Source organism: Rhinoraja longicauda, chromosome 23 (genome assembly GCF_053455715.1).
Source record: "Rhinoraja longicauda isolate Sanriku21f chromosome 23, sRhiLon1.1, whole genome shotgun sequence".
Lineage (NCBI taxonomy): Eukaryota > Metazoa > Chordata > Chondrichthyes > Rajiformes > Arhynchobatidae > Rhinoraja > Rhinoraja longicauda.
This window is the reverse complement of record NC_135975.1, coordinates 8,529,579-8,555,080: the sequence shown is the minus strand read 5'-3', so window position 1 is coordinate 8,555,080 and position 25,502 is coordinate 8,529,579. Positions and strand designations below refer to the sequence as shown.

The 25,502-nt window shown below is 41.5% G+C and overlaps 1 protein-coding gene across 11 annotated transcripts in view; it reads right to left on the bottom strand.

Annotated features, from left to right (window-relative positions):
• Positions 1-25,035, bottom strand: part of nrf1 (nuclear respiratory factor 1) — a 63,447-nt gene extending 38,412 nt beyond the window's left edge. For 8 of the 11 annotated variants that reach the window (XM_078419548.1, XM_078419556.1, XM_078419550.1 and 5 more), the window contains exons 1-7: positions 24,948-25,035; positions 12,883-13,132; positions 9,581-9,695; positions 9,213-9,299; positions 7,718-7,844; positions 6,207-6,347; positions 776-934 (exon numbers count right to left, since the gene is read on the bottom strand). In XM_078419548.1, the coding sequence (XP_078275674.1) occupies positions 776-934; positions 6,207-6,347; positions 7,718-7,844; positions 9,213-9,299; positions 9,581-9,695; positions 12,883-13,108 (855 nt within the window). In that variant the 5' untranslated portion in view covers positions 13,109-13,132; positions 24,948-25,035. The remainder of the gene's footprint in view (positions 1-775; positions 935-6,206; positions 6,348-7,717; positions 7,845-9,212; positions 9,300-9,580; positions 9,696-12,882; positions 13,133-24,947) is intronic. The other 3 variants (XM_078419554.1, XM_078419555.1, XM_078419559.1) reach the window with 1 other exon arrangement.
• Positions 25,036-25,502: the final 467 nt, after the last annotated feature.

Genomic DNA, 25,502 nt, shown 5'->3' with positions numbered 1-25,502 from the left:
CAATCTTTCCTCACAGTCCCGCCATCCTGGGGATTAACCTCGTGAACCTACGCTGCATTCCCTCAAAAGCAAGGATGTCCTTCCTCAAATTAGGAGACCAAAACTGCCCTGTACAACCGCAGAAGGACCCCTTTACTCCTATACTCAAATCCTCTTGTTAAGGCCAACATGCCATTAGCTTTCTTCACTGCCTGCTGTGCCTGCATCTTTACGTCTTAATCAGAAACGTCACCAACCTATGTTCTCCAGAGATGCTGCCTGACCTGCTGAGTTGCTCCAACATAAATAACTGCAATCCTTTTGTGCATTATGCATTAATGTCTCCTTTTATGCATTAACCAACATCTGCATTTCTTTGTGTCTACACAGTAACAGGCCCTACTGCCCACAATGCCTGTGCTGAACATGATGCTAAATGAAACTAATCTCCTATGCCTGCACGCGATCCATATCTCTCCATTCCATGCATATCTATTTGCCCATCTAACAGCCTCTTAAATGCCGCTATTATATCTGCCTCCAGCATCACCCCTAGGAGAGCATTCCGGACACCCACCACTGTGTATAAATATCTAACCCACAAGAAAAGGAGCAGATGCAGCTTCAGACCACCTGAATCACAATGGAATGGAAAATTAACAGCCGGAAAACAAATGATTGCAGTTATTTATATTTCAGAGGTTTTCGCTATCTTGCAGTTTACTATTCAACTCATTTCAGAAACTTCCATTATCTAATATAATACGGTCCAGCACCCCTCTAACAACCTCCTTACCCGCTGTTTCTGTTCCTCTGAACGAACATCACTGCGAACATTGGCCCATGGTATGTCATCAGGCCACCACAAAGGCCGGCAGCTCTCCTTCCCCCAGCCAGGTTTCCCACGGCCCGTTGAGTACTTTAGCATTTCTGGAATAAAAGCTCGGAGCTGTGCCTACAAGAAGCAAGATGGAGAGAGATTGGAATCTGACCTAAAAGACACTTGAAAATAATTAGATTCCCAGGCTTACAGGGGAAATACATCACCCAAGAGATAGCCAATGCTTTGTTTAAAAAATGGAATTGCACAAGCACAAGCATTGAACCATTCTACATTTCCTTGGCCATCGTCTGCTTTGATCTGCTGATTTCACATCTTGCCCTTCCATATCTCTAGTTTCCCTCTCCCCGATTCTCAGTCTGTAGAAGCATCTCGGCCCAAAACATCACCCATTGCTTCTCTCCAGATGCTGCCTTTCTCGCTGAGTTACTCCAGCATTTTATGTCTACATTTGGTGTAAATCAGCATCTGCAAATCCTTTTGCATTGCCCCGTGCACTTCACACTTATTGCCAACTAAGACAAATATACTGACTCCAGCTCATTAAATTATTCTCTGTTTCTGACTCTATTTGGTGAAGGAGATGCAGTGAAGGTGGGGTTGGAAGGACACCTATGCTTTATTTATTGAGCTAGATGGTGTCAAAATCTCTAAGACTGGAGGTTGTGCAATATATGGGTGTTATCAACCTATATTCCTAACTTTACCGTTGTTTTTGTGAGATTCCATGCAGATGCCAGTATGGGGAATTAGAAAGCTTCACAATTTTAGATATAAATAGCATCTACAGCACACGATAAATTAGTTCACATTATTTTGAATTCAATTTTCTCATCACAAAGCAGGGCTTGAAACGAATTGTATCTCATCTATTGATTGAAGTAGATTAATTACATTCATAGTGGATTAAAGCACCAATTGAATTAGAATTGGATCACCTGTGTCCAATCAGATAGATTAGTTGTTCAAACCATACAATGATTATATTTAGCCAGTCGAGTACTGTCTGAGTAAAAACAATTCAACGGGTCCAATTCCTTGCCCTCACTCCCTAGCACTGTAAATTCCTTCCTTTCAGATACCTACCTGATCTGTTTTCAATAATACAATTGAATTTGTCTCCAATGTTACTCCTTGCAGTGCATTCCACATTCTAATGACTCAACGTGGTAAAAAAAAATTATTATATCACTTTGGTTCTTTTGCCAATTATCTTCATTCAATGTTTCCTTGATTCCTCTGCCAAAAGGAACAGTTTCAATCTATGTCTATATCCTTCTTGGTTTAAAATTTTCTTTCAAATCCCCTTGTAATTTCTCTGTTACAAGAACAAACCGAACCTCTCCAGTGCATCGATTCAACTAAAATCGCTCATTTGTAGAATCAGTGTGCTTAATCTCCTCTGCACCCTCTCCAAAGCCTGTGCATTGTTTCTAAAGTGAACACAATACTCCACAGTAACCAAACTGACATTGGATTGAAGATAGACACAAAATGCTGGAGTAACGCAGCGGGACAGGCAGCATCTCTGGATAAAAGGAACGGGTGACGTTTTGGGTCAAGACCATTCTTCCTGGCATTGGATTGTCAAGTCCAAGAGGAATTTTTCACTCATACTGTCCTTGGCCTATCCCCCCCATTTCAATAACCCGTCAACATTTAATTGGGATCTATTGCTCTCAACATCACAGTTAATTTCTCCTCAAATGTTGTGTCATTTGCAAATTTGAAAATATGGCCCCAAAGCATTGGTTCCAGTATTGCCCCATCCAGCTTTATAACCATCATGCCTTGTCCCAGGAACATTTCTCCGGTGTTTTCAAATCCTTCCTATAATGAGGCAACCAAAATTAAATATTACTTTAGATGAGATTACAAGTTTTTCAATTGTAAAGGTTCAGAAGGACTTCTGCATTTGTATTAGAAGCCTACATTGATAAAGCCCAGAACTGCCACTTCCAATGACACGCATCGAGTTCCTGTTGCTTCCGCACCCCTTTTAGAACAGTATAATTTATTTTTTATACTGCTTCTCCTCCTCCTTCCTACCAAAGAACATTACCTCACATTACTTAGCATTATACCTCATTTGTTATATTTGCCCATTGAACCACTAGTTCACATCCTGCTACAATTTATCACTCTCAATTTTGCGATTCACAATAACAGTTAAACTCTGATTATGTGGCGCCGTGGAAGTTTTGGTAACACCAGACGAGAATATTTTCTGAGTTTGAGTCACTGTGCAGACATTTAACAAGAATTCAAGGAAAGGACACAGACAAAACATTTCAATGACAACTAAATGCTGGCCAGGAACTAAAATTGACGGCTCAGGAGAGTTTGTCGCAAATTTGCAAAATAAACAGATCTGAAACATATGATGGAAAGATGTCATGTTTTAGACAGAAGGAAGGGAAGAGGGAAGTTGCTCTACAGATTTCTGGAAAAACAAATTCAAGACCGCTGTGAGGCTTGGTTTCACTAAATAGCTGAAACAATAGTTATGCTTTAATGCACAACTCAACTCAGTTTCCTGAGTTTTGAGTGTGCAGGAATACGCAGGAGAATAAACAAATTATTCTTCTGGAGTTGACAAAAGGACAATATGAGGCTCTGATTAGTTCTTATGTGGACTGGTGACATTCACTACTCTTCACAGGGACCATACAAAACACGGAAACTGAAGCAGGACATTTAATCTTTATCTTATTCCATTTTTCAATGTAGTCCCGGCCAATCAGTGACCCAATTCCACTTAGTCTGACAGTTGTCCCAAATAACTCTTGTTAAAAAAATAATTCTCACCTTTGAAATTAAGTCAATCTAGTGTTAGTCGCCATTTACTGAATATCCCCCTGACCACTCACTTGTGTTTGCAGTTAGCCAAAGTAGCCAGCCAATTAGGTATTGCCTAATAAATATAACTTTGCCAGCATAACCCACACGCCAAGCAAAAAATAGTATGTCTAGAATGATATACACAATAGCTCAGTATATAGTCATTATATTACTCCAGTTCTTTCGTCTTGTTACTATAAACATGAAACAATGTCTGCAACAACAGACCTGGACATCCATGGGCAAGCATTTTTTTGTTTTCTATTAGGCATGTGTTCAACAGGGTTCAAACTAGCAACCACGCTTACTATTTGCACATGTATTTCGAGGTAGCACATTATATGTGAAGCATATGCGATCGAGGGCAAAAAATGCTACAGACGGAAAGACAGGTGAGAGTGGGATAAAGACAATTTAATATGTATTTGAATCTGGTTTAGCAATTACGGGCATAAAATAGTAATTTCATTGGATTAATAAAGCTTAATTTCTAACACAAGATTTTAGCTTCAGTTACCTGCTTTATGCATTTCTTTTTTCCCCCCCAAAAAATCAAACTTCCTCCCCCTATCTTCTCCTGGGATCCTTTGGCCACTTTCCAGATGGTTTTAATTACAGCATTGGGAGTGTACATGGGCTGCAGCAGCTTGACGCCCTTGTTAAGAGGGTCCTTTTCTAATCCACAGGGGACACAATCAGCCTCATACCTGGTTCAGCCCAAGTTTAATTAGAAGCTCACAGCACGGCAGTCTCACCTGGCTCATTCATTAACAAGGAAAATAAAACACATACACTTGTGATGCTGGCATTCACTAAACACAAGCAACTACTGAAATTAGGACCAACACAAGCGCACGTCACACCTGCTCACAAGTGCCACGCAATGGCAACCAGCAACAAGTTTATCTCCCATGGGACCCTAGGTGCAATTAGTAAGCAAGACATTCATTTCTTCTGAGCTCATTTACTCAGCTCGGCGTGATTCAATTGAGGCAGCTGTGTGTTGCCCAATGAAACTAGTGTTGGTGACAACTTTGGATTCTTAAATAAGTCCCTACATAGTTGGCACTTTTTATTTACTTTGTGCAGGAAGAGTAAGAGAGATAATGGCAGCTGGGGAAATATTTTGATCGTTGATTTTTTTTAAGCATCCGAACAATACATTCTTTTTCCTAATAATCCTAAAGGCACCTGGTCACATTAGGATGCAGCCGCATGTTAATATCTATCCAGTCCCTCTCCACATGTGACCTGTGCTGGCAAGAGTTGGGAAATAATCAAATCAAGCCAGATTGTGCCTTCACTAGACACATGTATCGACACACGAAACTCTGATGGGTGCACAGAAGACGAACAGTCTCTTGCCCAGAGTAGGGAAATCGAGGACCAGAGGACATAGGTTCAAGGTGAAGGGGAAAAGATTTAATAGGATCTTCTCACACAAAGGGTGGTGGGTGTATGGAACAAGCTGCCAGAGAAGGTAGTTGAGGCTGTTCCCATCGTTTAAGAAACAATTAGCCAAGTACATGGATAGGACAGGTTTGGAGGGATATGGACCAAGCGCAGGCAGGTGGGACTAGTGTAACTGTGACAGGGTTGGCCAGTGTGGACAAGTTGGGCCGAAGGGCCTGTTTCCACACTGTATCACTCTATGACTAAGGGTCTCAACCCGTAATATCACCCATTACTTCCATCCAGACATGCTGCCTGTCCCACTGAGTTACTCCAGCGTTTTGTGTGCAATGAAATCTCGTGAGTTTGATTCCAGGAATGCAAAGACATGGGGTTAAAAGGACAAGAGGATATACTCCCAAGTTTAGAAGAGTGAGGGATGATCCAATTGCAACAAACACAGATTTTCAGGGTTGGCAGGCAAGATACAGAGATGATAATCACCCTGGCTCGGATGTCTAGAATCGGGGGGGGGGTCACAGTCGCAAGATACAAGTACTGAGATTTGAAAACATTTATTCACCTAGAGGTTTTTGAATCTTATGAATTTGCTACCCAGGAGGGTTGTGAAGGTTCATTTGCTGAATATTTTTTCATATTAAGAATATCAAAGGACATCGAACTGGTACAGGGAAGTGGTAATGAGGCAAAAGATCAATGGAGCTGGTGTGAAGGGCTAAAATGCCTACTCTTTCTACTGTTCTTTTGACTCCAAGAATTTAAATCGTGAAGTATCACACAGATTATTGTTACCTTTTACTGGAAAGTGAAACAAAAATGGCATTGAAAGTTCTGGATAAATACAACTGGATTACTATTTCACTGTAATAAGAGTGAACTTTGTATGCGAAACAAAATTAAAACCTAGCTCAAAAAGTACTCCATCCATACTTGGCAACGCTCAGAATAAAGATCAAGTGTTAAGCAGGGCCTGAGGCAGAATATATGAGGAAACAAATGATTACTAGTAATTAGAGCATTTTGGAGTATGGAATATGCAATAGAGGGCAAGGATGAAACTTTCAGTAGACTGTTCTGCTTCCTTCTTTCCATTATCCATATGCATCATCAGTGCAACACAGGCTTGGCTCACCTGTGTCATTTTGTCTACAGAGACTGGGATTCCATCAATGGTGAGCGGTGGAAGGTCGGAATTAGACTCCTGAGGCGGGGGAGCATGCTCTGCTAGTGCTGACTCCAGGTCTTCCAGGATCATACTTTTATACTTGCGTACCTAGGGAAAGGCAGAGGTTTTAGGTAAACAATCTGTAAAGTGGCAACCAAAGGGAACTACAGCGAAGCAACAACATGCTCCAGGTGCTCTGTGGCACTGTCTTGTGTTAGCAAAACATGGTCGCATCTGCTTCTGTACTTCAGAGGGAATGCAGTGAGAGAGGAGAGACAGGTTGCTAACTGGATCAAGCAAACAGGAATGAGAAATTACCGCCAGAGAACCAAATAGCCACGTCAATGTAAAGGGAAACATGTTGTAAATATCACCAAGACGGCAGGTAATACGCCTTGCCCAAGATCCAATATTACATGTTGTGAGTGGATTTTTCATGTGGATGATCAATCATCACAAGTTATTTGCTGCTTATTGACTTGTCCATGCTCATTGTTTCAAATCACTGCACCCAGATCACAAGGGTCAGTCAAAGGGAACAGAGTATCCCATGCGGATAGTTTAAGATTATTTCAGTGAACAGTTATCAGCAGATGTCATGGGGAAAGTCCCCAATTGGCCTCATTAGCTGCAATGTCCCCTCAAAAAGAAACAGAAATAATGTTTTATAATGGTCTTGTGATGGAAAATAAGCTGTATGGAACAGTGCTGAATTGTACAGAACAGAATTGAGATAATACTGAACTAACTAACATTGAGAGATAAAAACTAATTACACCTACTGTATGAACACCCAGAGTGAAGCTTTGATCGCATTCAAATATAGAGTGGTAACTACAGCTGACATTTACACCAATGCAAGGAAATTGAAGGGAAGGCTTAAAAAAAAACCTTTTAGTAAAATAAGCAATGATTTCATACTTAGTTATAGCCTGTACTTGAACCTTAACCACACCCCAATTAATAGCAAAGCCGAGTCTTTTTTTTTCAAAAGCAGATGCTTGCCTCAACCCCCAGGGGAAATTCCCTAACAACTAAATTCACATCCACCTGTGCATTTGCTAGCGCAGTCCTACCTTTGACCTACACGTCACATAACCTTTTTCTATAATGCAATCATTCAGCACCAAATAAACCCTCTAGCCTTCAGTCCAGCCACGCTTAATCCATCCCTCCCCCAACTCACTGTTACCTTTCACAACAATCCAGTGACCTGCTCTTGTGAATACGGGAGGATTTTTCAGCTAAAGGTCAACCTTCTCTATTGGATTTATGTGGAGAAATAGGTAAAAAGCTGTTCCTATTGCAGGCTAGAATTGTTTGTTGAGGAATCAGCTCTAAACATACCCATGAAGGTGAGCCTCCCCAATTATACTAGAGGGCCTTTGCATGTGAATTACAGCTAAACTTGCCACCTGCCAATGAGGTAGAAACAGAAGAAAACTAATATTGAAAACCAACAGTCATTCGTTGCTTACCACATTCTCCAGAGGAGCAGCTCCAAACACTTTAAAGACTGGGTTTGGTTTGCATGGGGAGATACAGAGCACGATCGCCTGTTGACCAACTCTGGTTGTGTATTCGTCCAAAGTAGCTCGTAGTTTTCTGTGAGGCAGAGAGAGAGAGAGAGAAAACAGAAACTCAGATGAGATGATGGAAGTTTGGCTTTGAAGTAAAGAACTCAACACCAGCTTCACTTGGGATATTGAGTCTCCATGCTATAATCCTATCATCTAATAAAAATACTCGAGTGAAAGTTGCAGATGCTGCCTTTCAATGTCCTAAATCCTAACATTTGGAGACACCCAAGCCCTTAATTCTCTCATCCTAACAAGCCCAGAGCACACAAATAGAAAGACTATATTTTTACTCAGCTTAATTCTTCTGTCATCCAATGATCACAAAAAAACATTTACTTAATGACTAAAACACTCCAAACGTTTACAATGAACTTTCTATAGAAGAATTACAGATTACCATATTTTTCAGGAAGAGCTCCATCAGGAAAAGAAGATTTTATTGGGTATGGATTCTAAGTCAATGTAATACATTTTTTTACAGGACCAATGTAAAGCATTCTCTAGAGAAATAATCCTTCTCAGTTAGTCAACATATATATTGCAACGGCTTGGAGCTTATACCGCAGCTATAGATTTGACTGAAAGGAGTGGCTTTCAAACTGGGTTCATTTAAGTCTCAAATGCATCTCAAAATATTGAACTTGGAGGCAGGTGGAGTTAGAAGCTGAATTCATCCCCTATAAGCTCTGTACCTCTAAACCATTCATAGAGCACAAGGTTCTCCAGTAACAGTTAACAAATGTACTACCCAGTGTGGTATGTAACCAGAGGTCAGAAAAATCCCAGGTCTGATCCATAATCTGTGCTGAATAGACTGATCGCTACTGGAGGTGTGGTGTGGCAAATATAATTGAGGTCATTGTCCCCAAACATAGGATAGAGGGAATAATCAAGGCTCCTGAATGATGCAGCACAGGTGGAAAGCACACAAACAACAGGCTCAGGGAGCTTTGTGGAAAATAAAAGCTGAGCCCTCCAGAGGAAAGTCAAACATGATGGAAAGCAAGCATGTGTTGCGAGGTTTGCTTATTGCACGTAAATACACAAAAAGAGATCTTGTTTAACCTGTGGCCAGTAAGAATTTCTCTGTAATGTATAAAATAAACTGAGTAGCACCAGGTCAAATTAATCAACGGACTGATCAACAGATAAACCAGCTCCCTTTCATCTGTCGGCTATGAAAATTGCCATTTCTCAGATCAAATCATTGCAAGAAACCCACCATTCAGCTTAGTTTACTGCTTCATGTTCAGTCCCAAGTCCCTCACCCCGAGAATAACACTTTTCTATGTATGATTTCACTGTCTGATTTCACTCCCAGGCTTGAATATAGATGGAGTGTGAAACTTCCTCCACTCTAACAATGTGACTTAACCTCAGAAGATCAACTCACTCAGTTACAGACGTGGATTTGAAGCAGGGATCTTCCTGATGCACGGCCAGGCTCTGGGCAGTGTATTTACTAACTACACCATTGGGGCTGCTTTGAAAAAAAAGGGAAATTCTACATCAGCTTTATGTTTTGAAATTTAAATCTACTGTTTAACCTAACCTATAACATTTATTGAACAGTTTCCATTCTCAGTGAACCCTCTCCCCCCTTTTTCCCCACATTCTTTCTAGGCCTTTTTCTTTTCAATTCAACCATTTACATATGGGGCCAGTACTGATGCCCTAATCTGGTATCTCTACGAACAGGTAACTTATACATGGTGGCTGGTGCTCTGGGCTGGGGCTCCTGAGCCACAGAGGTAGTCTCACCGTAGCAAGCGTGTCTGCTGCCTTTTGCGTATTGATGGGTTGGACTCAAAAGCATGGGGGCGTTTCCGTTTCTTGCCCGTTGCCACGGCAGCAGCCGCTGCCATTCCAACCGGACCTGAAAGCAAAGAGTGGAAAGGTCAGTAAGCCCCACAGCTTTCCCGGCAATGAAAATCACCTGTGATGCCACTCGTCACTGTGCCGGTCTTTGGGCAAAGGGTCAGCCAAGACTGTACCTGTTAGTTTGCACAGATCATAGAGCAGATCCCTGAATCTGAAGTTACAACTCTGCACAATTCCACCAAAAGCTTCACATATAAAAAAGGCAGAAAGACACTTAGCTTAATGTTCCAACTTAGTATTTCTCTCTGTGACTGCCTTGGGTGTATTAGTTGAGGTGGTGCTAGAAAATATATGACTTTAAGAGATCTTCAGTGGTTGACATGGTGGCAAATGCATTTGTGTTGCAGCGATGATAAAGGGGGAAATGAACCGCAGGAGTTTATTGAGTGGGAAGATGAGGGGACTGCCAGGGTAATCAGGAGTGGGATCATTGGGAACATATTCCTTTTGTTAAATAAGGCCACTCCAATCAACTGTACTTCCCTCTGTACAAGTGCCTGCGGTCTGCCTGCAACACAAATTTGAAATGGAGACTAGAATAGAAGGCTTCCTTGGTTTGTGTGACCCAACAGCTAAACAAATTCATTGTGTTTGGGATTGCCAAAGATGCAGTTACATCAATCACTTAACAAGACACAGGTCGTGTGAACATACAAAGAAATAAGAGAACGTGAAACCATAGTTGGCCTAATATCTCAGTAGTTAATTCATTACAGAATAATAAAGATCATGAAGTTCCAAGGAACAAGCTACAGTCCACTGCGTTGTTAGCAGACATCAGTCTGAGTGATGCAGAATTCCAGTTATCCTTAGAATCTTTACATTTGGACAATAGGGGAGCACATATTCACTGGGAAAAAAGAAATTAAGATTGGAGTCCTCCCCATTACTCACTCTCACCCCCTTTTCTTTTATCCAGTAGCTCTGCTGCATGGCGTAAGTGAACATTAAATGGGCACAGGATAGGGCCACATTCACTAGGCAGATTTCTATATGATGACTGGGTATCTAGTTTGAGTTGGTACTTTTAGAATGGGAAAAGGAATGACATTCAGGAGGAAAATTACAGGAAACCAAATATATATAAAAGGATTTAAATAGTAGCAGTGAGCACTTCCAGAACCGGATTTGCACCTTCTTGTGGCCAAGCTGGCTGACGCGAGGCAGCGCCAAGGTAGCTGGCTTAATTTTCTGGTGGTTTCTTAGCACCATCTGCTGGCCCTGATATACAATGCATTATACAAACTTATTTTTATGCCAGCACAATTCTGTTCCCCCTTCTTGAGACATGAACTCTTATCGGTTCCTTTCTAGTGCTTCATTCAAGTGGCCAGCTTCCATTTGTGAAAATACAAAACATTTTCAGGCGGTGAGCCAATGTGCATAGTATTTTAGAGAAGCAGGGAAGAGTTTGGTATTGGTATATTCTTGTCATGTGTAAAGAGATATAGCAGATAAACTTTGCCACTATTGCTTAACAAAAGAGCAAGCTACTTACACAGAGTAAGCTTCCACAAACTGCAACAACATTAATAATCAGATTACCGGTTTCAAGAATTGAATTGGGGTGAAATACTAGCCAGGACACGCCCGAGCCATCATCAGGTTACTTCAAAATAACTCCATGTAATCTTTTACATTCTCACAGGCAGTGCTTGGACTGTGCTATCAAGTGCATGGAGAGGTTAACCTACTGAACCATGAGATGGAGGGTTGCAGATAGCAGTTAAACTGCAGTCCATTGAAAAATCAGTGTCTGGAAGAGAAGAAAACTAAGGAATTGGGAAAAGGTACAGGACAATGGGGAAGAATGCAAAAAGGTAACGGGAAATTGTTTGTCATCCATATCCACGATTTGGTTGAGAATGTACAAGGTATGTACGTTTGTAGATAACAGTGGTATTGTATGCAGTGAAGGTTATCAAGAAGTACAGCAGGATCTTGATCAGTTGGTTAACTGGGCCAATGAATGGCAAATGGAGTTTCAGAAAGGTTTTTGCATTGCTGGCCTTCATCAATCAGGGAATTGAGTGGAGAGGTTGGTGTGCTACGTTGCAGTTATGCAGACTACTCTCAGGATATTGTGATTGGTTTTGTTTACCCTGCAGCAGGAAAGATGCTATTAAACTGGAAGGAGTGTATAAAAGATTTACAAGGATGCTGCCAACACTTGAAGGACTGAGTTATAGGGACTTTATTCATTGCAGCACTGGAGACTGTTGGGTGATTTTATAGAGGTGTATAAAATTATAAGGGGGCAGAGATAGGGTGAATGCTATCTGTCTTTTTCCAAGAGTAGGGGAATCATGAATTGGAAGACATTGGTTTAAGATGAGAGAGGAAGGATTTAATAGGATCCAAGGGACAACTTTTCCACACAGAGGGTGGTTTGTAAATGGAATAAACTGCCAGAGGAAGTGGTTGAGGCAGGGACAATAACATGTAATGGGCATTTGGATAGCTACAGACAGGAAACGTTTAGAGCGTTATGGGCCAAACTTGAACAAATGGAACTAGTTTAGACAGGCATCTTAATCGGTGTGGATGAGTTAGCCTATTTCTATGATGTATGACTCTGAATGAAGAAAACAAAAACATGCAGCACTCTGTGTTGGGCACCATATCTGAGGAAGGATGTGCTGACTCTGGAGAGGGTCCGGAGGTGGTTTACAAGAATGATCCTAGGAATGAGTGGGTTAACATATGATGAGCGTTTGACTGCACTGAGCCTGTACTGGCTGGAGTTTAGAAGAATGAGGGGGGGACCTCATTGAAACGTACAGAATGGTGAAAGGCTTGGATAGAGTGGATGTGGAGAGGATGTTTCCACTAGTGGGAGAGTCTACGACTAGAGGTCAAAGCGACAGAATTAAAGGAATTAGAGGAAGATTTTCTTTAGTCAGAGGGTGATGAATCTGAGGAATTCTTTGCCACAGACGGCTGTGGAGGCCATCAAAGGGTATTTTTATGGCAGAGATAGATAGATTCTTGATTAGTATGGGTGTCAGGGGTTATGGGGAGAAGGCAGGAGAATGGGGTTAGGAGGGAGAGATAGATCAGCCATGAATGAATGTCAGATTAGACGATGGGCCGAATGGCCTAATTCTCCTATCGCTTTTGACCTTATGAGTTTACCACCCAGCCGTGGTAAACACCTACTCCCATACACTCCAGAGTCTCACCTGCTGCAGCAAGATGGGCTGTAACCTCATCTGTGATAGTTGAATTTAGGATGTCAGAATCGTCAAAGGAGGTCTCTTCGGGCGACGAGGGCGAGTCATCCTCCCCACTAAGGATGGTGTGGTCTGTGTACGTGGCCACATGTACTTGCTGGACCTGCTGGGCAACCGCGTGGGCCTCGATGGTTGTCATGTGTCCGTGATTTTGACTTATTTCGTGTCCTTCCATCAACAATGCTGCAAAAGGCTGGAACTGCGATTGATTCAAAGAGATGAATAGTAAGAATAGAAACACATCAAAACTTAAAGGTAATCTAAAATTTAGTCTGTTATATCTCAAATCCATTAACCAGTGCAGAATAGTCTCCTTGCTTGCAACACAGGAATATTTTGCGAGAATCTCAAAATAAATGCTTTGCTAAAAGCAAAATCTCAACTAGAACAATGAGGTTGATCAGGTTTTTCAACGTCTGAGTGGACTTCTGAATAGTTTATTGCAACAAAATGGAGGAACTGCTGTAGGATTGAGTTACTACTGTTGATTGGAAGGCAAATGCACAGAAAAATTATCTTGTTCTCAGTCTTTAACTGAAATAGTCAATTATTGATTAAAATCACCAGCACGAAATAGGAAGTATGAAGTTGCAACTCAGTGAGCCAAAGCAGTGAATTACTGAGCCATTTAGACAAGATATCCATATTGAATGAGGAGCCCTGCAAACAAGGAACTGCAGATGCTGATTCACAAATAACCTGGTTGAGGTCAGCTAACAAAAAAGGGCTCCTTATTGGACACAAAGTGCTGGAGTAACTCAGCTGGTCAGGCAACACCTCTGGAAAATATGGATTGGTGACGTTTCGGGTTGGGACTGTCCCACCTGAATATGACCTGTCCACGTTCTCCAAAGATGCTGCCAGCCCCGCTGAGCTACTCTAGCACCTTGTGTCCAATAAGGAGCCTTTTTTAGTTAGCTGACCTCAACCAGGCTATTAGCAATGGTTCTGGAATTTTCTTCAGGCCCGCTGCGATAAAGAATCTGAAGCAAGAATGGGTAAGAATGCACCTAGGGGCAATCCAAAATACCTTACAGTTATGACTGTGTTTTATAACCTAACAGCAGATTAGGGAGAACAAAAAAATTAGTTGAATAAAAATTATATTGTTATTGTTCAATTGTTGAGGTATATAATAATGGATCCGTTTTTTGTTCTTGAATGCTGAAGTAAATTGGTGGAAGTAGTAACAAGGAATTGCAGAAGCTGGTTTACCAAAGAAAGACACAAAATGCTGACTCAGCAGGTCAGGCAGCTTAGAAAACATTGAAAATAGGTGCAGGAGTAGGCCATTCGGCCCTTCGAGACTGCACCGCCATTCAATATGATCATGGCTGATCATCCAGCTCAGTAACCTGTATCTGCCTTCTCTCCATACCCCCTGATCCCTTTAGCCACAAGGGCCACATCTAACTCCCTCTTAAATATAGCCAATGAACTGGCCTCAACTACCTTCTGTGGCAGAGAATTCCACAGACTCACCACTCTCTGTGTGAAGAAATGTTTTCTCATCTCGGTCCTAAAAGACTTCCCCCTTATCCTTAAGCTGTGACCCCTGGTTCTGGACTTCCCCAACATCGGGAACAATCTTCCCGCATCTAGCCTCTCCAACGCCTTAAGAATTTTATATGTTTCTATAAGATCCCCCCTCAGTCTTCTAAATTCCAGCTTCTCCGGAGAACATGGATAGGTGACGTTTCTGGTTGAAGTCCTATACTCCCTATATACTCACAACTGCACAGCTAAATTTGGGTCTAATTCCATCTACAAGTTTGCAGATAACACCACAGAAAATGACAAGATGGAGTACGGAAAGGAGGATGGAGAACTTAATGACATGGTGTAACCTCTCCCTTAATGTTTGCAAGATGAAGGAGCTAGTTATTGACATCAGGAAACATTGTGGAGTACATGCCTCCATCAGCATCAAAGGTATGGATGTGGAAATGGTTGAGAATTTCAAGTTCCTCAGCATTAATATTACCAACGATCTGCCATGGACCAACCACATTGATGCAAAATACTGGAATACTTACAATGACGCAACAGCCAAGAAGGCACACCAATGCCTCTACTTCCCGAGGGTACTGAGGATATTTGGCACGTCTCCAGTGACGCATACAAACTTCTGCAGAAAAGCAGCCACCATAATCGAAGGGTTGTCCCACCCCGGTCATTCTTTTTTCTCCCTGTTCTTGTACGACAGAAGGTGCAGAAGCTTGAAAGCACGCACCATCAGACTCAGGAACAGGTTCTTCCCCTGTTATCAGGCTTTTGAATAGATTTCTTTCCATAAGCTAGAGTAGTGAATGATTCCCCTCCACCCTATTCAGGAGATTGGACTTTGACCAAGGAACTGATGCACCATAATGCTGATAATTATATTCTCTACTGTGTATCTTTCCCATTGCTCTATCTATTGTACTTGAGTTTGAACTGATCGTATCTATGCATGGTAATAACTGATCCGTTTGGATAGCATGCAAAACAAAGCTTTTCACTGTACCTAAACTCAAGTTCTTGTCTGCCTGCCAGTCATTCAAATTACTAATATTCTTTCCCCTTAAATCAGGGATTTTGCAGCTAGGTGCATTGGCAAAGTGAAGCATAGTTGAACTCAATTAGCACAGACCGAGCCATCAAAGTTGAAACTTTTTCAATCTGCACATTTTAAAATTCTAAGGGATGTTTATTGACCTGACACATCAACTCTGTTTCTGTGAGAACAGAGGCTGCCAGAACTGTTGAGTAATTGCAGCATTATCTGGTTTTATTTATTTCCAATGATCTTAAGTGAAGTTGGTTATTGATCAAGGATTGGACAACATTAAACTTTAATCATTATTTCAATCTTTATTAATAAAAGTACACTTGATTATCACTTGGATTCAGCAAGGAATACTTCTTGACAGGACAAATGAACACAAATCTTTATGAAATAATTAGTTTGGTTTGATTGCAGTTAGAGGGGATGATTTTATATGGTTTTAAAAAAAATAGAAATTGGAATTGTAACTAACCACTTCAATGGGCACAATTTGTTAGGTATTCCTGCAGTAGAAACACCCAGTGATTTTTCCACTTGAAATTACAATAGAATAATCATCCCAAGATACAACCCTAACAGAAACCAGCGCAAGAGGCTCAGACACAGGCCCTTTTCCTTTCAGGGATACCAGATATATGACCACATCCAACACCGTCGCACACCGTGACATGTCAAACTGGTATTGTTATTCTGCACTTGAGAAGCCAATGGCAGAAAATTGGATGCAGAGTGGCACCCTGTATCAGACTCGAGTGATTGTTCCTTCAGTATGCGCAAGAAGCTGAATTGAACAAAGTGAGAAGGGAAATGTATATGTAAAGTGTATATGTAAATATAAAGTGCAAGAACCTCACTGTTTGTTTAATCCTGGGGATAAGGTTATTGGTTGTAATATAGCCCTTGATTGAAAACTGTGGCAGCTCACTTGAAGGTACTGCCAGGAGCTTATGATGTTCCAGCATTTTCACCCAACCCTGTTGAAAAACAGTTGATGAATGTGGTTGTCAGGACAGTTCAGGTACAGGTGGAACTCAGTAGTGTTAACAAGCACATGCTGCCGGGAATCAGCGAGTCACTGGCAGTGTATTTAAAGAGATGCTGCAGCGCAGTCTATAAATGGGAAACTATGCACCATGGTACAACAATGCTGTGCAACTCAACCAGAATGATTGCCAATCGCACCCTGGAAGTGAAATTCCTTCATGGGGAACAGCCAACCAAATGCAGTTTACTGCCTTGTTTAATACTCTCAACTATTACCACAGCTCTACGAGTGGTAACCTCAAGTCCTATAATATGGAACTATCTCCAAACTCAGTCTTGCTCAAACAAAATATTGTAAGTGTCAAGTCAAGTCAAGTCAAATTTATTTGTCACATACACATACACGATGTGCAGTGAAATGAAAGTGGCAATGCCTGCGGGTTGTGCACAAAAATGATTCACAAATATGATTTTTTTTTAAAGATGTAACCAAAAAGGTTGATGAGGGCAGAGCCATAGACGTTGTACACATGGATTTCAGCAAGGCATTCAACAAGGTTCCACATGGTAGACTGCTCTAGAAGGTTAGATCGCATGGAATCCAAGGAGAGATAGCTGAATGGAGAAAAAATTGGCTTCATGGAAGGAAGCACAGGGTAATGATGAAAGGTTGTTTTTTGTTTGGACTGGAGGCCTGTATACCTCAGGGTTCGGTGTTGGGCTCATTGCAGTTTGTCGTCTATATCAATGATTTGGATGAGAACACAGAAGGCATGATTACCAAGTTTGCAGATGACACTAAAATGGGAGGTACTGTAGTGAAAACGGTTGTGAAAAATTACAGCAGGATGTTGAATGGTTGGGCAGGTGGACTGAGGAATGGTTAATAGTATTTAACAGAGAATTGTGAGGTGTTGCATTTTGGGAAGTCTAACAAAGGTTGGACCTACACAGTTCATAGTAGGGCTCTGGGGGGGGGGGGGGTTAAAGGGCAGAGGGACCTAGGAGTACAGGTTGGTTGAAATTGGCATCACAAGTAGATAAGGTGGTCAAAAAGGCTTTTAGCACATTGGCCTTCATCAGAAAGAGTATTGAGTGGAGAAGTTAGGAGGACATGTTACAGTTATATAAGACAATGGTAATTCACATTTAAAGTATTGTGTTCAGTTTTGATCACTGAATTATAGGAAAGATCTTGCCAAGCTGATACAGAAAAGATTTACGAGGATGTTGCCAGGACTCGAAAGTGTGAGATACAGGGGAGGTCGAGTAGACCAGGACTGCATTCGTTTGGAGTGGAGGATGAGGGCTGATCTTATAAAGGTGTACAAAATAATGAGGGGAACATATCGGGTAAATGTACAGAGTCTTTTGCCTTGATAGGGGATCGGAGGACCATGGGACAGGTTTGTGGTGGGGGAGGGAGGGAAAGATTTAATAGGAATCCGAGGGGTAACTTTTTGTTTTACACAAAAGGTGGCCAGTATATAGAACAAGATGCCGGAGGAAGTAGTGGAAGCAGTCACTATAACATTTAAGGGACATTTGGACAGATACATGGACAGCAGAGGCTTAGAGGGTTATGGACAATGAACAGGGAGGTGCGACTAGTTTAAATGCGGCGTGTTGATCAGCGTGGGCAAGTTGGACCAGAGGGCCTATTTCGATGTTGAATGACTCCACAACATTCTTAAAGGCATTATGTAGATAAAAGTTGTTCTACCGTGGAGAAATGACATTTTACATTAGAGGCATACTCCAAATTGAAGAATGTGTGTAAAATATTATAATTAAAAAATTATAAGTAAAAATATTAAATGTAGCCCCTCAGATCTATATTTCAAGGTAAAATAAACTTCAGAAGGTTGTGATGCAAGAAACATCCCGTCGACATCTTTAGCATATTTCATGTCCCTTGGATATTCTTAGTATATTTTTGCCTGGAAGGGCTCAAAGAATTTTTGCTTTAATTTGAAGAGATCATACCTGCAATATTGAATGCAGTTTGGTTACCTTCCCTGAAGGAGGTGAGTCACTGAAGTAACCATGCAAGTACAGTAGGCAGTGAAGAAAGCTAATGGCATTTTGGCCTTCATAACGAGAGGATTTGAGTATAGGAGTAACAAGGTCCCTTTGCAGTTGTACAGGGCCCTGGTGAGACCACATCTGGAGTATTGTGTGCAGTTTTGGTCTCCTAATTTGAGGAAGGACATCCTTGCTATTGAGGCAGTGCAGCGTATGTTCACCAGGTTAATCCCCAGGATGGCAGGACTGTCACATGAGGAAAGATTGGAAAGACTGGGCTTGTATTCACTGGAATTTAGAAGGATGAGAGGGGATCTTATAGACAATAGACGCAGGAGTAGGCCATTCGGCCCTTCGAGCCAGCACCGCCATTCAACATGATCATGGCTGACCTTTCACAATCAGTACCCCGTTCCTGCCTTCTCCCCATACCCCCTGGTTCCCGGAATGGCGGGACTGTCGTATGTTGAAAGGCTGGAGCAATTAGGCTTGTATACACTGGAATTTAGAAGGATGAGGGGGGATCTTATTGAAACATATAAGATAATTAGGGGATTGGACATTAGAGGCAGGAAACATGTTCACAATGTTGGGGGAGTCCAGAACAAGGGGCCACAGTTTAAGAATAAGGGGTAGGCCATTTAGAACGGAGATGAGGAAGAACTTTTTCAGTCAGAGAGTGGTGAAGGTGTGGAATTCCCTGCCTCAGAAGGCAGTGGAGGCCAGTTCGTTGGATGCTTTCAAGAGAGCTGGATAGAGCTCTTAAGGATAGCGGTGTGAGGGGGTATGGGGAGAAGGCAGGAACAGGGTACTGATTGAGTGATCAGCCATGATCGCATTGAATGGCGGTGCTGGCTCGAAGGGCTGAATGGCCTACTCCTGCACCTATTGTCTATTGTCCATTGACTTCGCTATCTTTAAGAGCTCGTGGTGGCACGGTGGCGCAGCGGTAGAGTTGCTGCCTTACAGCGAATGCAGCGCCGGACACTCAGGTTCGATCCTGACGGAGTTTGTACGTTCTCCCCGTGACCTGCGTGGGTTTTCTACGAGATCTTCGGTTTCCGCCCACACTCCAAAGACCTACAGGTATGTAGGTTAATTGACTGGGTAAATGTAAAAAATGTCCCTAGTGTGTGTAGGATAGTGTTAATGTGCGGGGATCGCTGGGCAGCGCGGACTCGGTGGGCCGAAGAGCCTGTTTCCGCGCTGTATCTCTAAATCTAAAAATCTAGCTCTCTCTTGAAAGCATTCAGAGAATTGGCCTCCACTGCCTTCCGAGGCAGAGAATTCCACAGATTTACAACTGACTGGAAAAGTTTTTCCTCATCTCTGTTCTAAATGGACTACCCCTTTTTCTTAAACTGTGGCCCCTGGTTCTGAACTCCCCAACATTGGAACATGTTTCTTGCCTCTAACGTGCCCAATCACTTAATAATCTTATATGTTTCTATAAGATCCCCTCTCATCCTTCTAAATTCCAGTGTATACAAGCCTAGTCGCTCCAGTCTTTCAACATACGACAGTCCCACCATTCCAGGAATTAACCTAGTGAATATATCTTATACAATATATAAAATTATAAAAGGACTGGACAAGCTTGATGCAGATACTTTTCCCACATTTGCCATTTTTCTGACAGTGCAGTCTCCAATTCGTACACAAGTTCAGCCAGATCAATTGGATATCTTACACTAGGTCACCTGTAAATTATTGATTAAGACTGAACATAGGTAAAAGCCACTTACCCTTGGTCCTCATAAGTCATGTCACAGTATTCCAAAATTACCAGTTTATTCATTTATATTAACTAACCAATCTGCAATTCATCATCTCTAATTTTTTAAGCCCTAACCCACTTAACATTTGAGGCATTACTGAATGCTTTCTGAAAATCCAAAAGTATTCTATTCGTGCCTTTTCACTTAGCTATCTTCCTAGTTGCACCTGGAAAGAACATTTGAGAAAACAACCAAAGTTCCTTTTTGTTAAACCATACTGACTCAGCTGAACCACAATACTGTCAGGTCCTTATAAAGTCACAGCATCATAAAATCATATAACACAGAAACAGGCCTTTTGTCATACCATGTTATCCTCACATTGATTGGTACTATGTTTAAGTCTCCAATGACCTCCAATGCTGCAGCAATTTGTGCCATCTAGATATTTCTTAAATGTTGCAAGAGTGCCTGCCACCACCATTCCAAATATCTTCTGGGAAGAATATTTATTTCTCAGGTTACCTTTAAACTTCTAAACCTTATTTAAACCTACATCCTCTAGTTCTAGATTTCTCTACCATGGGGAAAACATTCTTAATACATATCCTTCCTATGCGTCTCATAACTCCAGATCTGATCTCCCCTCAGCCTCTTCCATACCTAGAAAAACAAATTTAATCCTACCTATTCTCTCCTGATAATTGAAGCACTTAATCCCAGACAACATCCTGGTAAATCTCCTCTGCATTGTCTTCAGTTGATGTACATCTGTTCTATAGAGATAGCCACAACTGTACACAGTGCTCCAACAGTGGTCTAAACAACATTCTGTAAAGTTCCAGTTCAGATCTCGGGCTAGAACTGTTGTATGACATTGAAATTGTGTATTAGCTCATTTTATTGCCCAATGAATCCAACTTTGTGTTCCTACCAGATTAATTCTGCAATTTCCCTTTTTCAATAATATATCATGAGATTGGCAGATTCTTGATTAGTAAAGGTGTCAGGGGTTATGGAGAGAAGGCAAGTGAATGGGTTTTAGAGGGATAGATCAACCATGAATGAATGGTGTAGACCTGATGGGCCAAATGGCCTAATTCTGCTCCTAGAACTTATGAACTTATTCGGTTTGGAAATTGTAATTCAATGTAATGTAACCCTTTCAATAATGCATAGCAGATGTTAACTCAAGTGAAAAATATTTTTATTGTACTGATGTGTAAATGTCCAATTACTTTAACATTTGTCTTTTAGTTACGGACTGAACTACTGGTCAAATTAATTCCTCCACACCTGCCTTTTTCAGATACCAATTTCATCCAAATGATGAGTGTGCAAGGAGAAAAAATGTCATTAGTGTACTAAAGTAAATTACACTGAATTAAAGTCAAAGATAGACTTGTGCAAATTATTAGCAGCAAGATTCCACAACGTGCAAAAGAAATACAGTACTTTGCTAATGCTTGTTGAAAAAAAATGGCCAACATATCCACATAATTCTTTTTTTTATTTTTTAATAGTGGCCATTTAGTAGTCAAATACATTTATTTGAGAAATCTATGCCATCTAGACACACTTTTCCCAGTGAGCCTTTCATTATGCAAGTGCTTGCAGGGCCACTATAAGTTACATTTGACCAAATTGTGAAACATCCTTTCTCCACAGAAGTCAACCTGACCCTCCTGCAGATTACCGCTTTAATTCTCCATGCCACTCTGACCTACTTGTCTCTGGCCTCCTGAACTGTTATAATGAGACAGAATGCAAACTTGAAAACAGCATGTCACATGTATTGTAGCATTCCTGACCCAATATTGAATTTTCCAACTTTTGGCAACTCAAATTCTCTATCTTTATCAGAACTGGCTATTTCTGTGAAATGTTATCTGTTTTTCTATCCCCCATTAATACGGTCTGACCTATTGGCATATTCCCGAGTCCTGTTATTAGCAAAGCACTACTCTTCTTTGTCCATATCAGCACTATCAAATGTCTCCATTAACCAAATTTGCCAGAAGACCCTGAAAATTCAGCCTCACAGCAACTTATTCCAACACCCTCTGTTGTATCCATCTTTTCTTTCAACTTCTCTCCACTTTAGAACTAATTTTTACCTCTGGTTCTGGCAATAACTTGAAATATTAAATTAGTTTTTATTTCCATTGATGCTGCTGGAGGTAGTCCGTATGTCTAGCATTGTTTATGCTTGTAGCTCTGGGGTCAATGGCTTATTCCCATCCACTTCTTGCAAGTTCTATAAATGGCTCTAAACAGTTCAACTGGTTGCCTGAGACAAGTGTTGGATGAATTGAAATAGCTTCCAAATAAATATTCAGATGAAAGACTGACATTTTCTCCCCAACTTCTTCAAAAGCTTAGTTCCGAAGCATACGCATCTTTGATCGTGCAGATTTAAACATATTTAAACTATATTAAACCAAACTAAACTAACATTGATCTAATATTTACTAGAGTTGAATTTTGGAACTCATCTGTGCCCTTATCAAAACTATTTATTTCCACCGCCATAACATTACTACTGAAGCCTTGCTTTAAACTCCTTTGCTGCTTAAATCCTCATCTATGCCTTTGCTCCCTTGAATTATGACTAATCAAAAACATTTCCAACTAGCTTTCCGAGTTCTATTCACTTCAAAATCATCCAAAACATACCCACGTTCACTCATCATGCGTACTTAAGCTATGTTCATGGTAACTTCGATTTTACAGCTCAGATTTTTGTTTTCAAATAACCCCCAAGAACATTGGCTGCCCACAAAATTTCCAAATGCAATCACACTAGCACAAGTGCCCTGAATTTCAGGTGTAAAGGCAATAAACTGAAATTTCTGCCTTAAATATCAATAACTTCTCTTCCTTCTTCAGTAGTCCTATTTCAGTCATGGTTAGAATCATACAAAATAGCTGCAGGAGTAGGCCATTCAATATGATCAGGGCTGATCATCCAAAATCAGTACCCCATTCCTACTTTCTCCCAATATCCCTTCATTCTGTTAGCCCCAAGAACTATATCTAACTCAGTTAGCTATGTGTCTTAATATCTCTGTAGTTCAAAGGCCCAGCAACTGCGTTTTTTCATATACACCTAAGGATGCATTTGCAATGTTGAATATACATGGTGCTAATCAAGATATAAAGAGTGTGTAAGAAGGAATTGCAGGTGCTGGTTTAAACCATAGACACAAAAAGCTGGAGTAACTAAGTGGGACAGGCAGCATCTCTGGAGAGAAGGAATGGGTGACATTTCAGCACGAGGCCCTTCTTCAAAGAGTGTTTATTTCATCTGTACAACAATGTTGCAGCTTTACAGGTACATTAAATGCAACACTATACTGCACAATAAATTCAGTTATTCTAGATAATAATTGAAGATATAAGCTTACTCAAATATAATTCCAGTCCTTGGGTAAAATTAGAAATGGTTAGTTCCAAAAGCTCTAAGCTAAGTACATGTACTTAGTGTTCTATAATCCAGAGTTTCTATGTCTGGAGATTCACCGATTACTTTCAACTACCATTTTGAAGACAATTTTTTAACAGTGGCTAACTATGGCTGTCTGGTACTCTTTTAATCATGGTTTAATCAGTACTTATAGGTAATTATTAAAATCTATATTTCCCATTTTAATACTTTAAAGAATAAACCTTTTCCTTAACTGCACCTACTTTAAAACTCCATTTCAAATAACCACAAGTTTTTTTTACCGTTCTTACTAAATTGCCCCTCTCCAATTTGTTTTCAGTGCTTCAAATCAAAGTTTTATGTTAACAAAATTGCTTGCCCATCACAAGAAAAATTCGATTTCGAAAATTCTGATGAAGGACAGTAAGGACCCCAAACACAATACAAACCTTGTGTCCTTATACAAACCTTATCCCCCAAAAAGCATTAAAACTAATTAAAAAAAACTTTCTAATGCACATTGAGAAGGGAGTTTTATTTTAAATAAACACTCAAGATACTCAGATGTAACATGTGATACACATAAACATTCCAATTGATTTTGACAAAATTGATATTCTTTCCAACCTTACATAGAAGAATATTTTAGTCCAACTTAAATAATAGTGAATCTTGCAATTCTACCTCTAAAAAATCCAAACGCAAAATCGCTGCAAAGTCGAGGCTGTTTATCCTCCTGCTTAATTATGCTACGCGCGTAAACCTTGATTTTTTTTTTTTTTACTGAATTCCTGCCCGATTTATCATTGTTTTTTAACATACAACCGTTTACCAATCACTCGGTAAACCTGGAAATACACGACGTTCAAAAACTCCGCCCTGGGACCCATTTTGAATAGAAATACTTAGTAGTTTGAAAGCTACAGGAATGAGTCCTGAAGCGGCAACCGGTTTATAAAACATCCAAAGGGGAGCATTGGCTCGGCACAGGGGCCCGTGGCAGGGACAAGGAACCTGCTCCTACTCCAAAGCGTGCTCAATGCTCTGGAGCTTATTCCACCCCCGAATCCCCTTTTCTTCCTCCTCCCTTAGTCCCGCCAAAATCCAGCCCTGCTAACAGGCGGGCCTAGTGCGGCCTAGGCCCTCACGCATTGCACTTTAAGGTCTTCCCCGCCGTCTAAAATTCGGTTAGGCGGCTCTTTCTCGTCCTTTTATGAAGCAAAACACCCGTTTGCGCGACCGGGCGACTTTTGGGATCCGATTTGCGACTGCGCCAGGGCCGAAATGTGGAGAATGCGCGGTGCGCACTAACCTCAGAGCGGCTGCGCCGAAGGCCTGGAACTCGGTCTGTCTCTGTGTGTCTGCGCTGCGCTGCCAGCCCGCCCCTCCCCCACCGCGCAGGCGCTGGGCTGCCAGCCCGCCCCTCCCCCATCGCGCAGGCGCTACGCTGCCAGCTCGCCCCTCCCCCACCGCGCAGGCGCTGCACTGCCAGCCCGCCCAACCCCCACCGCGCAGGCGCTGCACTGCCAGCCCCACCGCGCAGGCGCTGCGCTGCCGGCCCGCCCCACCCCCACCGCGCAGGCGCTACGCTGCCGGCCCGCCCCTCTCGACCCGAAACGTCACCAATTCCCTCTCTCCCAGATGCTGCCTGACCTGCTGAGTTACTCCAGCATTTTGTGATATCTTCGATTTGTACTAGCATCTGCAGTTATTTTCCTACACAACCTCCTCCTGCACAGCACGCTCGTGCATGCGCCTCGGCACCGACCGTCCGCCCACCCCTCCTCTCCCTACCATTGTAGGAGCCACCTTTCCTTGATCATCGTTACTTTTTGTACATCTATCATTCATTTGTTCCATATCTCTC